This window comes from Cylas formicarius, unplaced genomic scaffold (genome assembly GCF_029955315.1).
Source record: "Cylas formicarius isolate icCylForm1 unplaced genomic scaffold, icCylForm1.1 PGA_scaffold_9__14_contigs__length_23061073, whole genome shotgun sequence".
In the NCBI taxonomy this organism is placed as follows: Eukaryota; Metazoa; Arthropoda; class Insecta; order Coleoptera; family Brentidae; genus Cylas; species Cylas formicarius.
This window is the reverse complement of record NW_026844365.1, coordinates 4,999,104-5,017,303: the sequence shown is the minus strand read 5'-3', so window position 1 is coordinate 5,017,303 and position 18,200 is coordinate 4,999,104. Positions and strand designations below refer to the sequence as shown.

Genomic DNA, 18,200 nt, shown 5'->3' with positions numbered 1-18,200 from the left:
CTGTTCAAGATGGCGACTGGTTTAACAGCTATCAAGTGATTTATTCTCAGTTTGGTTTGGCAATTCATCATGAATAGACTCACGCGTGAAGAACGCTTGCAAATAGTGCAATTTTATTTCGAAAATAGTGGTTCTGTGCGGAATACGTATCGCGCACTACGTCCATTTTATCGTCGACAAAATCGTCCATCGGAGCAGTTAATTCGATTAACCATGGAACGTTTTCGCACCACGTTTACTCTTATTGATAACTCGCATTCCCAGAGAGGCCGCACGGTGCGCGTACAGAAGAAGCTATTGCTGCTGTAGAGCGTAGCATTGAGGAAGACCCGAATGAGTCCATCCGCCATGAAGCACAGGAATTGGATCTGTGTCCATCCACTTTATGGAAGATTTTGCGAAAGGATCTTGGTTATCGTGCTTACAAAATCCAACTCGTGCTAGAATTGAAGCCAAACGATCATCAAGTAAGGCGTAAATTAGTCGAATGGGCCCAAAACGAGATTGCCGTTGTTTTCATAGGCGAATTTTGTTTGGCACACTTCTGGTTGAACAAACAAAACTGCCGCATTTGGAGCGAAGATAATCCTCAAGTGTATGTCGAAACATCGTTACAAAAAGAAAAACTGACTGTTTTGGTGCGCTTTATGAGCTGGTGGAATCATTTATCCGTACTTCTTCAAAAAAGATGATGGCCAGAAAGTTACAGTCAATGGTGATCGGTATAGAGCTACGATTACTAACTCTTTCATTCCTGAATTAAATAACCATGATGTCCAGGAGATGTGGTTTCAACAAGACGGCGCAACATGTCACACAGCTCGTGCCACAATCGATTTATTGAAAGACACGTTTGGTGACAGCCTAATTTCACGTTTTGGACCTGTGAATTGGTCTCCAAGATCTTGTGATTTAACACCGCTAGACTACTTTCTGTGTGGCTATGTAAAGTCATTGGTCTATGCGGATAAGCCACAAACGCTTGACCATTTGGAAGACAACATTCACCGTATTATTGCCGTCATCGAAAATTGGACGTCCAGATTGGACTACATCCGCGCCAGCCGTGGCGGTCATATGCCAGAAATCATATTTAAAATGTAATGCCACAAGATTATCGTTGTTTTATTGCAACTTAAAGTTCTATACATCGAAAATGTCAAAAACAAATTGTCCAAGTGTGGGTGTAAAAATGTTTTTCCCATCAGGTTGGACCAGGGTTGCATAATATGGAATACAACAAGCTTCACAAAAATATTTGTTACACATTTCACAGGATTTTATCAGCCACTTAGAATTGAGATTTATCTTCCATTGCAAGGAGATAATCATTTAATAAGCCTATTCGACAAATACTAACGACAGATAGAACTTATTTGTTGGTTGTTTCGCATTCGGCGCCCGGACAAAATGTTGCCTTTAATTTTTACACTCATTGGAATCCTAGCAATTACCGCAACAGGTGAGAAAAAGTAACAAATAAAATTATTTTTTGTTTTCTTAAGCGCTTTTTTTAGTTTTTAAAGTTGTAACTATGAGCTTTTTGTAAAGACCCTATTTCCGAATTTGATCTAAGTTTTCTTAATTTTTGAAAATTGTAAATGTGGGCTTTAATTAATTTCGAATTTGATATAAGTTTTTCAAATACTTGCGTTGAATTTTAGTTTTATTTAAGACGTAGTTCCAGTTATTATTATTTATCATTTCTTCACTTTATTTATTAAAAACCAAATCGAAAATCGAAACGCTTAGAAATTGTGAAGGTCATTTAATAGAAAATAGATATCAAAACTTGTAAAAATTAAACCAAAAACTAATACGTCGAAAAAATAAAAACATGCAAAGCCTACACAACAATGGGGGGAAGTCTGTATATTTTAATTTATTTTATTTTATTTATTTTTATTTTTTTTATTTATATGTATTATTTTTATTTATTTTATATTTTTTTATCTACGAGGATGGAGTGAAAAGTTTCCGGCTTGACCAAGAAAAACGATGTGTCTAATTTTTTTTTGCTTTATTTTTCAACATATTCTCCATCCACACTGATCTTAATTAATTAATGAATCACTGGTCCTAATTTAGTTGTACCAGTTTTAAACGTAGATTCGTCAAGCTCCTCCTCAAAATTCTGATTTACAGCTTCGATAACTTCGTCGTTGCTCTTGAATCTTTTACCGCCAAGCCATTTTTTGAGATTAGGAAGCCGGTACGGCATCAATTCAAACTTGATTTCAATGCGCTGGTGCGTGATCGTGATAAAACAGCAATTTTTCTTCACCAAATAACTTTACGTAGTATTGACCAGTGATGGTCTTACCCTTTTCAATATTCCTCTAGCATTCCAAAAAACAGTAACCATAAACTTGTTTGAAGATAAAATTATTTTAGCCTTCTTTGGAGTTGGTTCCCCTTTTGCGATCCACTGTTTGGACTGTTCCTTATTTTCAGGAAAGTAGTAATGGACTCCACAGTTACGAATCTACTCAACAATTAGTTTGGATTACACTTAGCGCCAAATTGTCGGTAGAGATGTTTTGTTCAGTTTTTGGTCGAGCGTTAGCAAACGCGGCATCCTCCTTGCACACAGCTTTTTCATGCTCTTGTAATTGTGCAAAATATTTCGTACAGGTTCAGCTGACATCCTCCAGGTCTCAGCTATTTCATGCACTTTCAACCTGAGGTCTTCCAAAACTATGGTAAACTAAAACTAAAATATGATGGGGAAAAGTCTCCTAGAGTTGAATCCATCTCTTCTTTAATTTGATTTGGTGTAGAAGTTTTTAAATAAACATGGTAATGTAGGAGGCCCCTCTAAAAGTAGGCCTGTTGGCGCCACCGCTTGGTCAGGCCGGAAACTTTTCATCCCGCCCTCGTATCTTAGACCAAGAAAAAAATATTGAGTTGCTAACACGTGAGCTTTGTTTAGCGAATCCCGTCATTCCCGGAGGGCGGGTCGCCGATGGCGAGGACGCCCAATTAGGTCAATTTCCCTACGAAGTTTCCATTCAAAAGAACACCGCAGGTTTCATCATTCATTACTGCGCGGGAAGTATTATTTCGCCGGAGTATATCGTCAGCGCAGCCCATTGCTTTGTGGATCCTGCGCAGACAGACCTATACACGGTGGTTGCAGGAATCGTCAATTTGAGTGACAACAACGTAGGCGAGCAAAAACGAAATATCGACAAGATCGTCCTCAATTCGTTGTATCCCGGGTAGGATTCAATAATATTGCTGTGGCGGACGTTTTAAAAATTACGCGAAAGAAAAGCCGAAAGGCCTTTGTCACATCGCGCCTAGTGTTTGCTAGTTGGTTCAGTTCCACAGGACTACACGTGAAGCAAAGGGCTTTTGGTCACACTATAGTACAGTTTCTTTCTCGAACGCTGTAGTTTTGGTTTTCATGCATATATATATATATATATATATATATATATATATATATATATATATATATATATATATATATATATATATATATATATATATATATATATATATATATATATATATATATATATATATATATATATATATATGTTATATCCGGAAATCCTATTGTCCATATGGGTTAAATGCCACCGACCTGCAAGAGTGCAACGATTGCGAAAACGTCGTGTCAACGATATGTCGCAACATCCGCAGCCGTCGACCCCGTCAACGTCAGCATAAATTTATTATAAATACTAATTTCTATTGTAAAACGTTGTCTGATAACATTCTCTCATCACGAGGTTATTATGTCCATTTTTAGTTTGATTTTAACGGTCTAATAACATTCTCTCGTCACGAGGTTATTACGTCCAATTTCATTTTGATTTTTATTTTAATTTAAAGTTAATTAATATATTTTTTTAAAAAGTTATTTTTGAAAAGTGAAATATAAAAATTGGCGCAGTCAGTAGGATCCGTTCACGTTGCTAGAACACGAGTATTCTAACTAGTGACGGCGGATTCCAATCCCTTAGACGGAAAGAAGAACCATCGCAGCCCAGTCGTGCCGGAACAAGGAACCTTCCATCACCGTTTCGAGAGGCAAGAATTCGGAGTAGGATCCGTTCACGTTGCTAGAACACGAGTATTCTAACTAGTGGCGGCAGATTCCGACCCCTAAATCTAGGGAACAACGAAGACAGCCCATCGTACCGGAACAAGGATAAACCCATCAACCGTCTCGAAAGGCAGCAATGAAAATAGTACTGTAAGTGTTAAGAATCGTTACGAATAATTTTATTTTTAATTTGCAACATTGTTGAATTTATTACGTTCGATTACCCAAGGTTGAAAATTACCTATTTATTGAATTTCCCAACGTAGAATCGTTCCGCGATAATTATTTTGATTAAATTTTAGTCTCCAAGTTTAACTTGGCAATATTTAAAACAAAAAATAATTGTGTTTGAACTTCTTATAAATTTATTTGCTTTTTCTTAAAACCTAAAATAATGGCAACTCAATCAGACGAACCTAGTACAATGCTGGAAGTTGAACCATATAAACTTTCGGAAATTTTCTGTATCGTACCTGAATTTGAGGGCGACCAAATCTTTTTAGGAAATTTTATAAACGCGTGTGATTGTGCTTATAATATGGCAACGACGCAACAAAAAATTCTTTTAGTGATTCACATTAAAAATAAGCTCCGCGGTAAAGCAGCTCAATTAATTAATTCTAGGAATCCTGATTCCTATCTAGAAATAAAGAAACTATTAACTCTACACTTTGGTGATTCTAGAGATTTACCTTCCCTAATTCATGACCTTCAACGTCTTAAACAATTGCCCAATGAATCAGCATTAACATTTTTCAATCGTCTTCAAGTCCTAAATGCGAAAATGCATTCATGTGTTCAAAAATCCACCACATTAGGATCCAAAGAGCAAAAGGATGCTCAGATATCTTTAATTGAGACTATGACCCTTAATACACTTCTTACAGGTTTAGAACCTAGATTAGGTCAACTCATTCGTGCTAGTAATCCCACTTCACTTTTAGAAGCCCAAGCAAGGATTCGTCGAGAACTCCAACTCTCATATTTTGAAAATCAAAAATCTGTTAAATTAAATTCTCCTAAATCGCACTCTGCGAATATTCGAACCCCTCTTCAGCAACCCAAATGCACTTTGTGTAATAAAATTGGCCATACTTCAAATCAATGTAGAAGTACGCATCAGCATGTCAAACCAAATTTTTCGCAATATCCACAGCGACCTTCTAATTGGTTCCAACAAAACAACATTAGCAACAATTCGAATCAAATACCGATAAAATCTTCAAACTCTTATCCTAAGCCACATTTTATGAATCCAAACCCGCAGCGAACTCATCATGTAAACTCAAACCCGATCTACATCGACGGTTATTCCGGAAATTCCCAGGAATTTTCACATGAAAATTACACTCTTCAAGAAGATAATGAATTTCAAAATCATTATTCTAACCATCCAGAAAACTGCGAACCAGAGCAGGATTTTCAAGAAAGCCCTTACGATATCCCACCAGACGAAATGTCTCCAGACCCGATTTTCGAAATCAATACCCAAATTCAAACCCTGAATTTAGACAACATGAATCCCAATCTAAACTTTCCAGAACAGAACTTCTGTTAAACCCTCTTCTTACGGTAAATTCTAAAAATTTATACTATATTTTTGACGCTACGCAAAAATTCAAAATATTAATAGATACAGGCGCAGGTATTTCTATCTTTAAATATAAAACCGCTGAAAATTACATAACACGAGTTAAGGAAAATATTACCATCCAAGGTATAACAAATCAAACACTTTTTATTAAAGAATCCACACTTATTCCATTCACCGATAACGACAAACATAAAGTCTATCTTTACGATCTTGACATCGAATTTGACGGAATTCTCGGTTTAGATTTTCTTGATCGCTACCAATGTATAATCGATTTAAAGTCCAAAAAACTTATAACGAATTTTAAAACAATGCCTTTGCATAAGGTAGGACACGAATCTGTTCTTCCCAAAATTTGTAAAAAACCTGAACAAAATATTCAAAATCGAATTTCAATCGAACCTAGGACCGAAAGAATTTTCAAATTAAAATGTAGTTTAACAAACACAGACGCTATTCTCCACTCTCAAGAATGTGAAAAAGTTAGGTTACCTAATGCTTTAGTTAAAGTAAATAACAAAGGTGAATTTTTTACTACTGTTATTAACGCTAATGCAATCCCAAAAACTATAGATTTTTCAAATTTATCTATCGAACCTTTTAATACAAATCCTAACGAAAAAGAAATAAATAATATTTTCAATTTAAATCCTCAACCTGTTGATAGGCGCGGTATAATTCAATCCCAGTTACGCACCGATCATTTAAACGAAGAAGAAAAAGAATTAATAACACAATTATGTCTTGATTTTTCTGATATATTCTATTTAGAAGGAGATCATTTAAGTTTTACTAATGAAATTAAACATACTATTGAAACGAACAACGCCAGACCGATTTTTACCAAATCATATAGGTACCCACATGTCCACAAACAAGAAGTAAAGTCACAAATCAACAAAATGCTCGAACAAGGAATCATTCGATCTTCCACTTCTCCATGGTCTTCCCCTGTTTGGGTTGTCCCAAAAAAATTAGACGCTTCTATGAAACAAAAATGGCGCGTAGTCATCGACTATCGCAAACTAAATGAAGTCTCTGTCGACGATAAATACCCTCTTCCCAATATTTCGGATCTCTTAGACCAGTTAGGCAGATGTCAATATTTCACTACTTTGGACCTAGCCTCTGGGTTTCACCAAATTGAAATTGATCCCAAGGACGTTGCTAAAACTGCATTTTCAGTTGAAAATGGTCATTTTGAATTTCTCCGTTTACCCTTCGGACTAAAAATTCTCCATCCACTTTCCAACGTGTCATGGACAACATTCTCTTAGGTCTTCAAAACGAACGATGTCTCGTTTACATGGACGATATTATCGTTTATTCCGCTACCATACACGAACATATACAAAGGTTAACTGATGTCTTCAAACGCCTTCGTGGTGCAAACCTCAAACTCCAACCTGACAAGTGTGAATTTCTTCGAAAGGAAGTAGCTTATTTAGGGCATCTCGTGACCCCAGATGGAGTCAAACCCAACCCTGAGAAAATAGACGCTATTCAAAAAATTTCAGAACCAAAATCACCAAAAGACATTAAATCCTTCCTTGGTTTAGTCGGTTACTACCGACGTTTTATTCCCAATTTCGCTAAGATCTCAAAACCTTTAACTAGACTTCTCCAAAAAGACACACCCTTCGTATTCAATTCAGAATGCAAAAATTCATTTAATGAGCTTAAAAACGCTCTAATACGTGACCCAATACTCATTTATCCAAATTTCGAGGAAACTTTTGTCCTAACCACCGATGCCAGTGCATTTGCCATTGGTGCAGTTCTTTCACAAGGTCCCATTGGAAAAGACCTTCCCATAGCATATGCCTCTAGAACTCTATGTAGTGCAGAGACGAAATATTCAACTATAGAACGGGAACTTCTCGCCATAGTATGGGCAGTTAAACACTTCCGCCCTTATCTGTTCGGAAGAAAATTTACTCTCGTTACTGATCATCGTCCTTTAACTTGGCTATTTTCGATAAATGATCCTGGTAGTCGTTTAGCTCGATGGCGTCTTAAGCTTGAAGAATACGACTATACCATTGTGTATAAGCCCGGTAAAATAAATAAAAACGCAGACGCTTTATCCCGTGTTAAAATTAACCATATTCAAGATTGTGTCGATCTCCAAAAGAAAATTTTTATCCTTGCATCTAATAACGATGACATTCACAACCGACCATCCACTAGTAAAGAAGAAATCGTTCACGTTGACAATTCTAATAATTCAGATATCGAAGACGACACAGCGGAAGTTACAGAAGAATACAACAACTTCGCATACCTTCACAAAACCACATCCCTTATAGATTATTCCAAAATAGAAACCTCTAATTCGCAACTTCTCGACAAAAACCACAAAGATATTGTCACTTTCTTTTGGCAATCAAAACTTGATGATTTGCATAACAAAATAATGGACGATATTTTTGAAGAAGATATAAATTTTACGTTTAACAAAATTAACATTTTTTCTAGCAAAACCGTCAAAGGCAGGAAATATTATATAATCCCTCTTCCATATGATAATGAAACTGTAGTTCAACATTTATTCTATATTTTATTCACAGCTAAAAATGACTTTGATCTTTCAAAACTGTATTGTATTGAAAATAATTTACAACTTCCAATATTAGAAGTATTCTCCTTTATATTTTCCGAAAAGGATATAAAACTAAGAATCTGCCAAGATATAGTTCGAACTCCCGATCAAGACGAAATCCCTATCATTTTAGACCAATACCATTCAGGAAAAAATAATTTACATCGCGGAATCAACGAAACAGTTAAGCGCATAAAGCAAAAATACAATTGGCCAACCTTGACCAAAGATGTCGAAAACTATATTAGAAAGTGCGAAATATGTCAAAAAGTCAAGATCTATCGTAAAAACCTCAACACACCATTAGTTATCACAGAAACTCCTAAAACTCCTTTTGAGCGCATTAACATCGATATTTTCGAATTCCCAGTTCGTAATTACGCCCTTACCATAAGAGACGAACTCACAAAATTCACCCAGGCATATCCAATAAAAGACAAAAAAGCTTCTACAATCGTTACTACCCTTCTTCTCTACTTCCAACATTTTGGAACTCCTCTTAGAATACATTGTGACCATGGCCGGGAATTTGATAACTCCCTCGTCAAAGATCTTTGTCTTTTGTACGATATAAAGTTAACTTTCTCCAGCGTTAGCCACCCACAATCTAATGGATCACTAGAAAGATTCCATGCCACGCTCACAGAAATGATCCGAGCTCATAAAGCCGAAAATCCAAAAGAACACCCCTTTCATGCTCTTCCATACGCAATAATCTGCTACAACAACACAAAGAATAAAACGCATGGTTTTTCCCCTTATGAACTAATATTTGGGCACACTTCTAGTAGGCCTCCAGAAATTCTGTATAATGAAGAACAACTCATCACCAAATACATCCGAGACCTAAATAATCGCATGCAGCATTATTACAGAGTCGCGCGTACCCGCACTGATCAACAAAAACAAAAATCCAAAGTAAGATTTGATCAAGCAATATCTAGAAATATGACTAAATATAATGTAGGAGATAAAGTTTATGTTAAGGAAACTCAAATTAGCGATAAAGCTCAGAATAAATTTAACGGTCCGTATGAAATTCTTGAAGTATTTGAAACTTCAGCCACTGTCAAAAATTTAGCTACCGAACAAGTTTCAAAATTTAATTTTGACAAGTTTAAACCTTATTACGATTAAATTAAATTTCTTTCAAGATCTTGGGACTGATCTCTACGGTCGCACCCCAAATCCTCATTACTCCAGTAAATAATACAGTAGGCATCTTATACCATGAAGAAAGTAGTCTAAAAGTATCCAACAACAAATGGAAGCTGCTAGTTTATAAAAAAAAACTAAAACCTCTGCGAGAAACCATACGACATAATAACAAAATACTTTCCTCTCTCACAAAAAATGTTAGACGATTCTTTTCCTCGTACGACAGCCTTAAAAACAAGTATCCAAACTCATTTTAGTCTTCTAACTATAATTGCTGACTCAGTCGAAGAGAAATTTTCAGAAATTACTATCAACACTGAAAATTTTAATTTTAGAACTAAACGCGGTTTAATTAACGGTGTAAGAACTATTTTTAAATTAATTACCGGAAACCTAGACTCTACAGACGGCGAATACTTTAATGAATGTATAAATAAAGTAACAAAATCTTTTAATTCTACAATTTAAACTCTCCGAATCGACGAAGAAACTTTCAATCAGGATCTAACTCAAATTCAAAAATCTCTCTATGATATTTCGGACACCGTAGCATTTTACGAAAGTCAAATTAAAACACTTAATCTTTGCGAAAGCCTTATGGAAAGTTATGTATACCTAGAGTCTTACCTCAGCGATATATTAAACGCAATCACGTTCGCACGAATCAAAGTTTTACATAGTTCTATTATTTACCCACGAGATTTAGTCATTTCTCTTCAGGAAATTTCAAAATCCTTGATAAAAAATAATTTACCACTACCACCCTATACTTCGAGCATTGCAAGGTAAGTAGATATTATGGAGCTAGAAGCATTTCAAACTGAAAATAAAGTTGTTTTTGTACTAAGAATACCCTTAATTGAGCCTGAAATATACACATTGTATCGTGTTTTACCTATTCCAATTTTGGACAATCGAACACGATTATTTCATATAATTCCATCAACAATAAAATATATTGCGCGTGATGACGATTCTTTACTCTATGTACTACCTGAAGATCTAAAAAGCTGCAAACAACTTCGCGGTAAAGAAAGAATCTGTTTTAACTTAATGCAATATCCCATCGATAGAGAAAGAAGCCCTTTGCGAAGCGCAGTTGCTTAGACATTCCGATCGTGTTCCTGTTAAATGTCAATCTTCAATCGTCTTGGCCTCCGATTACAATGTTATAGAAATCGACTTTAATTATTGGTTAATTACCGTATCCGAACCACTACCAATCTCCATTAAATGTGGAAAAAGAGACCTAGTAGCCGAAATGTTAAAAACTAATTCTTTACTTAAACTACAACCAGATTGCAGTGCATTTATTGGAAGCTCCAGAGTACGAGCTAAATACTTTGTCGAAGAATATAAGAACGTGACCTACAAGAGCCACGCCGTGGAGATTCCATATGATTGCTGTTCTCACATTCCAGAGAAGTTTCAACCCCCAGAGTTGAAACCCCTGAAGCTAAGTAAGATCGACACCGACGACCTTAACGTGGCCCAACACAAGCTGCACGAATATTCGGAAAAATTAGAAAACCTACTTCATCAACCAACCCTTCAGAAACATTCTCACTGGCTGACAATTATTTCGATTATTTTAATGACTGTTTTAGTACTTTGCTATTTCGTTTGCAAGTGCCGGAGAAAGAAACCGACAACACTCAGCATCGCCGATAGTAACGATCCCCAACAACCTCCGAAGCCAAGTCGAAGACCCCTGCTCCCGATGCAACTCAAATCACTAACTCCGAAAAGACGGACTAGCATCCACCCAGAAGTAACTACCCGAGAAGCTACGCTTTAATTAGTCTACGAAAAGCTGCAGCTAGGCTCCACCTTTTCACTTAATGGGGGAGCTGTTATATCCGGAAATCCTATTGTCCATATGGGTTAAATGCCACCGACCTGCAAGAGTGCAACGATTGCGAAAACGTCGTGTCAACGATATGTCGCAACATCCGCAGCCGTCGACCCCGTCAACGTCAGCATAAATTTATTATAAATACTAATTTCTATTGTAAAACGTTGTCTGATAACATTCTCTCATCACGAGGTTATTATGTCCATTTTTAGTTTGATTTTAACGGTCTAATAACATTCTCTCGTCACGAGGTTATTACGTCCAATTTCATTTTGATTTTTATTTTAATTTAAAGTTAATAAATATATTTTTTTAAAAAGTTATTTTTGAAAAGTGAAATATAAAATATATATATATATATATATATATATATATATATATATATATATATATATATATATATATATATATATATATATATATATATATATATATATATATTGTGACTCGTACGTGTCCGCACTTAAACGCACTTAAAGTTTAAGGGCGGACACGTACGAGTGAGATGGACGCGCGACCTCTGAAGATGCCAAGTGATATTTTGGCGAAACGTCAGGCGAATGATCCTTTTTGGAACTGCAGTTATGATGTCGTCGACATATCGATAAAAAAAAGGTAAATTGAATGTTTTTAATAACATTCTTTTTGTTAGCTGTGCTACTATGCTTGAAATTGACATACCCATGGCACAACTTTCGACTTGTTTATAAAACATATTTTTGTATTGAAAAAATGTGGATTTTAGTGTAAAATATAAAGCGATTAAAAATTCATTGAGAGGAATATCTGTGTGTAAAAAAAAGAAAAAAAGACTTATTGCTAAACTCCTTCAATAATTTCCACAAAAAATTACAATTCACAATTGAAATTGAGAACCAAAATACTATTAACTTTTTAGACTTATCCTTACATCTCATACAAAATGAAATAAGAACAAGTTGGTATACTTGATATACTAAATTTTAAATCTAATCTTTCCCTAGCCCAAAAAAAATCCGTCACAATAGGTCTCGCAGACAGAGCAATAATGTTATCCGATCCAGAATATAGACCGCAATTGAAAAAGCAAAACACACACTTGTAGAAAATAATTATTTCATAAACTTAATTAATAAAATGTTTAATAAACGTACCAACAAATTTTATAATACCGTAAACAAAAATCAACATCAAAATCCTCAAAGAAAATATATATCGCTGCCATATATACCTGGATTATCAGAAAAACTCCAAACCATTTTCAAGGACACAAAAGTTATAATTTACAAAAAACATATCTCTTCACTAAACTCAAAGCAAAAATTTCAGTTGAAAAAAGAAGCAAAGATTATATATAGCGCGAGCATTGAAGATGCCAAGTGAGATTTTGGCGAAACGTCTGCAGGATTCCAGTCGGATGCAAGATTTGCAGGATTCCAGTCGGAGTTCAACGAGCGAACGGATGATATCCCGGAATATAGTGTCATCACATTTTTCCATCCGTGAATCAATACGTGAGAATATATATATATATATATATATATATATATATATATATATATATATATATATATATATATATATATATATATATATATATATATATATATATATATATATATATATATATATATATATATATAATCTTTCATTCTTTTTTATGAGTGGGCCACCGAAGATATAGATTTTTAAAAATTAAATTGCATCGTTTATGACAAAAAATTAACCTGTGTGTGTATGAATATAAAATGCGCATTGATAATGTACCCCCATAATGTCTAATTTCACATAATTTCAATATTTCATTGCATTCTAATAGAGCTTTTTTAGTAGAATACAGTGGCGTGCGGAGTCTTCTCTTAATGTGTTCGGTTTATGGATTTTTAATATCACGCGATTTAAATCTAGGATTGAATTTAAAATGATTTTCGATTATCATTAGAGCACTATGAGCAGGCGCCCTGTATTGCTGAAAATAAATGTTTAACACATCTTAGCAACTGCATAGTCGGCCATTTCAGTATTTATGTCTTTCGAATTCGATTGTTACAAAAAACCTGCATATTTTATTTTGGTGGTTTAAAAATATTGCCATTAAATGATCGGGAAAAATATTTTTTTATAATGTTTCGAACAGTTTTTTGTGCATCATTTTTCAATTTCCATTTCATTTAATGCCACAATGTTTCGATTACATTCAAGTTAGCAGTATGGCATGATGTGCCGTGTTGCTGAGACAATTAATCTCTGGGCTGGGCACTTCCCTATTTCCCCAGAAGCAAACTTTACAATACGTTTCAAGCAATCTCATTTGTTTTTCTTACTACTCTTATTTATCCTCATACATCAATATACACAATTTTTAACTTTCTTTGGAGATACGGCACCTCGAACCATTTTTTCACAAGCTGATGCAAACTGTACACATAAACTTGTCAAAATCAATTTATTAGTTTTAGTAAGATGACGTGTGATGTGTGAAACGTCAACTCAGTATCCAGGCCAACTGCGTTTTTAATTTTTAATGTTAACCTGATTAATTCTTTTAATTAATAATAAAATACTTAAAAGTTGTTTTTATTATAACCTAAAGCGACGATATCAAAAGTTTTCGTATTTTTCAACCATTCCAAATTATTCAAATATAGTCGTTTATTTTGAATACGCTGTAGTATCTATTTACATTATTACGTCATCTTTGAGTAGCGCTAATGTCAAATATGAGTGATCTAGTACGTGAAAACTAGTATTCTTTTAGATAAAATGAAATAATGGAACAACAATTAGGTTTGGGTATGCATTATTATTAATAAAAGTTAAGGAATTGCAAAACGAATTCAAAATGATTTCGAATCGAGTAGACTATTGAACACTCAGCTTGTTTTCACGATTTTATGCAAAGTTGCTCTCACTAAATCAAGGATTTTTTTGTTCACAAAATATCATGTTTAATTAGCACTGATCAGGTGTGCGACAAGTGCCACTTGGTTGGTTTATTAAATACTTAAACACCATAGAGAGTGACTTGGGTCTTTTCCAGTACTTTAGCCACTGCTTGAGAAACCCGGAGACCTATTTGACTTTGTGAATTCTTGAGATTTTCATTTCTTTTAATTGAAAAAAAATGTTTAATGTTCTGCTTGTTAATTATTTGCTATTTGGGATCTAGTATGATACATACTATTTGATCAATATCTACAAAATAAACCATTTTATGATACTACGGTTCACAGAAACTACAAAATAGCGATAAAAGATCATAGATCATGAACGTTTCTTCTAACTTTTGACTATACACATACACATACACTGACACGGTGTCATAAGATTTAACGAATTTTCTTGTAGGGAAGAAGTAGTTGCCCCGCACGACATCTCAGTGGCGCACTTATCGGAGCCGTTATCTTTCACCGACACCATCAAACCGATCAATCTTCCCCAGCCGAGCCAGGAATTCACGGGTATCGCAACCCTTTCGGGGTGGGGTCAGACAGAACAAACTCTGTTATCGAATACGTTACAATTCGTTGATGCCAAACTTCTCACTTCAGAAGGTAAGTTTTTGGTTACCTTAGAAACGACAATATTGTGGTATTTATATATTGCGTCACACTCAAAATGCAGCCATTCTGAGAGGTTCCACAATTAAGACACTTGATTGCTCCAATTTTGGTAGACTTTCCCAATGCTACTGTTCTTTATAGTCTTGATAAGGGAGGAAACACCTTCAAAAGGCTTGGTGGACAGAACGGGGGAAGAAAGTGTGGGATTTTTATCTCTGTTCTTCTTTTGGCGTAATATGAATTCTTCTATACTTAACTAACGATTTGTTGTTGTAATTCTTACACTTTTTTATGCTTTTTTATGTTTTTTTGATTTTGATACTAGGTTAGATACAGCTTAATTCCACATCTATTCAAAAACTGCGTAAGATAATGACTTAGTTCTCCGTGCTGCCTAGCAGACGTTCAGTTTTATCATGCAGCTACTGAACATATTTAGATTAATCAATGGCTGACTTTCTGTAAAGTTCTCGGCATAAAATATAGCGACAGACAACCGAGTCCCCCAAAAGTTGTGTGGTTGGGGTAAAAATTTATTATTTGTACAATTTTCCTTATCAAATTGAACACTTAAATATGCTTTCGAAATACCTTTCTTCTATTTGATTCATTATCATTTATCAATGAAAACCAACACATTCTGCCATCCTATTGGCACCATAAGCCAAACAAATTTTTGATAACAAAAAACTTGGTCAATGATTCTTGAACAAAACTGGTTACCCTAAATTAGTTGTTTTTTCCAATTACAGTCGAAACTCTATATAGCGAAATTGAAGGCACTGCTTTTTTTTTTCGTTAGAATATGGGGCTTGTTGAACGATTGGTGGTGGTCCCAGATGAACTTCTTCATCTTCTTCTTCCTCTTGGTGCTCTTCATCACCCTTTCTTGCTTGTTGTAATATGGCTTCCTCAAAATAAATAAGAACTAAAAGTTCAGATTTTCAAGAAATTATATATTATGACATGACAATTGTTTCGACAACACCGTGTCTTTATCAAATTTGATCTGTCTTTCCTGTATCGACTCTTAAGATTTTTATTACGCTCTGGTCCATCGGCTGTAATACACTTGTTGTTTTGGCTGGAAGCAATGCCGATTCATTATTCCGTAGATTTGGAATATGGGGATGTGCAGCTTTCTAAGAGAAGTAATATTTTCCTCCCCTTTAATTCTGCATCCCATTTCCGTATCTCCTCTTCAAAAATTTGCGATGTCATCCACGCAGACTTGTTTGCCTTGTAAGTGACCGGCAAAACATCGTGGGTTAGTTGATTTTTCAATCACGACTAGCTTTTTTTTTCTCTCCCACTCATATTGGCAGCTACTAACACTGTTGTACGTATAAGTAATATTTTCTTCCCCTTTAATTCTTGTTGACTTGTTTGCCTTGTAAGTGACCGGCAAATGGTTGATGTTCTTAAAACATCGCGGGTTAGTTGATTTTTCAATCACGACTATCTTTTTTTTGCTCTCCCACTCATATTGGCAGCTACTAACACTGTTATACGTTCTTTAGAAAGTTTTCCACCCACGCTTCGAAATTAAAGAGTTTTATCGTCAGTCAGCAGCGTACTTTTCTGCCAGTTTTGGCTACGTCTTCTCCAGCCAATCGTTAGTGATGTTTCTGTCGGCATCGCCGGCTTCGCCACTTATCTGTCCATAATTTATACCATGTCTCTGTTTGAACTTCCCCAACCATCCTTCCGAAGCCTTGAAATCGAAAATGCCAAGCTGAAGAAGCCAACAGGATGATTGGCGAAACGTCAGCAATTTCGACTAAGCAAAAACCGACGCAGGAGGAATCCAGAAGTTTTGTAAAAAGCGTAAAATGCAATACCAAGCTGTTCAGCAAAATTGTCTGCGTTTAGTTTTTCGATAGGTCCAGAGACTGGTATATTTTTAAGACGTTGCTGTTGGAACCACTTAGTTTTTTACTAGAACTGCCTGTCGCTTCAGTCTGAATAATTTTTTTTTTGCACTTCCAAATCGCGAATACAGTCGACGGTGTAAGTCCGTAGCGACGTCCCTCATCACTTTTCTTTTGTCCCCCAGATATAATACACTTGTGTCAATGTTTCTTTTCTAGTATAACTTTGAGTTTTTCCAGCCATTTTTTCGTCATCTCCTCAATCGTTCCAAACCTCCCTTCACGGGTTTCTTAGTTTATTTTCTTAGTTTGTCTTATACCGTTGAATAGAGAAGAAGGATCACCCAAAGTTCCATTCATTTTCCTCTAGCTCTTATAATCACCCAGATCTGATCTATCTATCAAATTCACAATCCCCTTATTTTTTTTTTAATTTAATAGTAAACATCGCATTTCAGAGTGCAACGCAGCAATAGAACAGTATCTGAATCCCGGCGATGTAAATCCGCTTAGCACCCAATACAATCTATGCACGGGAGCTCTGGAAGACTACCAATCATTTTGCAGTGGCGATTCCGGCGGTCCATTGGCGGCGAACAACACTCTTATCGGAGTTATATCTTGGGGACTGTCAGGATGTGGAGTGACGAAAAGTCCACCCGCAGTTTACGTCAGAGTCTCGGAGTACATTGATTGGATACAAGAAAATACCGAATAGTCCGATCCAACAACACATTTTAATCCATTAAGCTAAAATGTTAAAAACACTTAACAGTAAACATTGAAGCCTCAAAGTTATACGGAATAATTGTTCAATAATATTCGAAAATTTACTTTAAAAGTAAAATGATTCAAGGTATATTATTTTGCACATATCATTTTTTTGCAAAAGTATTCTTCGATTTAAAAATTAATTAATAATTTAAATTTTTAAAATTTGACTACCAAATATTTAGCGAATAAATGACGACTCAAAAAAAGCTTTTATTACATCCATAAAAAAATAAATACAAATGTGTAGCAAGTACAGAAATAGTTCATTTGGAACACATGAAGATTAAATCATCATTTGAATTGCAGTTGACAAAAACAAAAAATACATTGCACCCAATCCTCAGAAGTGTTTTCATTATCGTGCTTATCGCATGCTGAGCAGCTTGTATGGTCTTCTGACATAGAATAAGATTTCTCAAGTAAAGTAGATGGTTTCGAACGATTTTCATTGAAGAGAAATCTGCGGCCATCTTTGACTCCTTCTCTCTTTTTTTTTAGACTTTCCTTTCTTAGCTGGACCTTTCTTTATTTCTTTTTTTCCTTTTTTTCTTTATTTCTTTTTTTCCTCACCTCCTCAGAACTCAATATGCTGGTGGACTAGCGTCACGTAAATGATAAAATAAAATAGTAAACTATAGTCCCTATACGTTATTTCTACAAAATATTATTCAAAAGCAATCCGAACTTTGCGACTGGAAATTCGTAAAAAGTTAGAATAAAAATATTTATTTAAAGTATATGATGACA

The 18,200-nt window shown here is 35.1% G+C and overlaps 1 protein-coding gene across 1 annotated transcript; it reads left to right on the top strand.

The window, feature by feature from the left end:
* The first annotated feature begins 1,360 nt into the window (after positions 1-1,360).
* LOC132707195 (trypsin-1-like) lies at positions 1,361-17,550 on the top strand. The gene is made up of 4 exons (XM_060678939.1): positions 1,361-1,462; positions 2,933-3,221; positions 14,594-14,799; positions 17,138-17,550. Exons 1-4 carry the CDS (start codon positions 1,411-1,413, stop codon positions 17,395-17,397), a joined length of 807 nt encoding a protein of 268 aa, XP_060534922.1. The 5' UTR covers positions 1,361-1,410; the 3' UTR covers positions 17,398-17,550.
* The last annotated feature ends 650 nt before the right edge of the window (positions 17,551-18,200 follow it).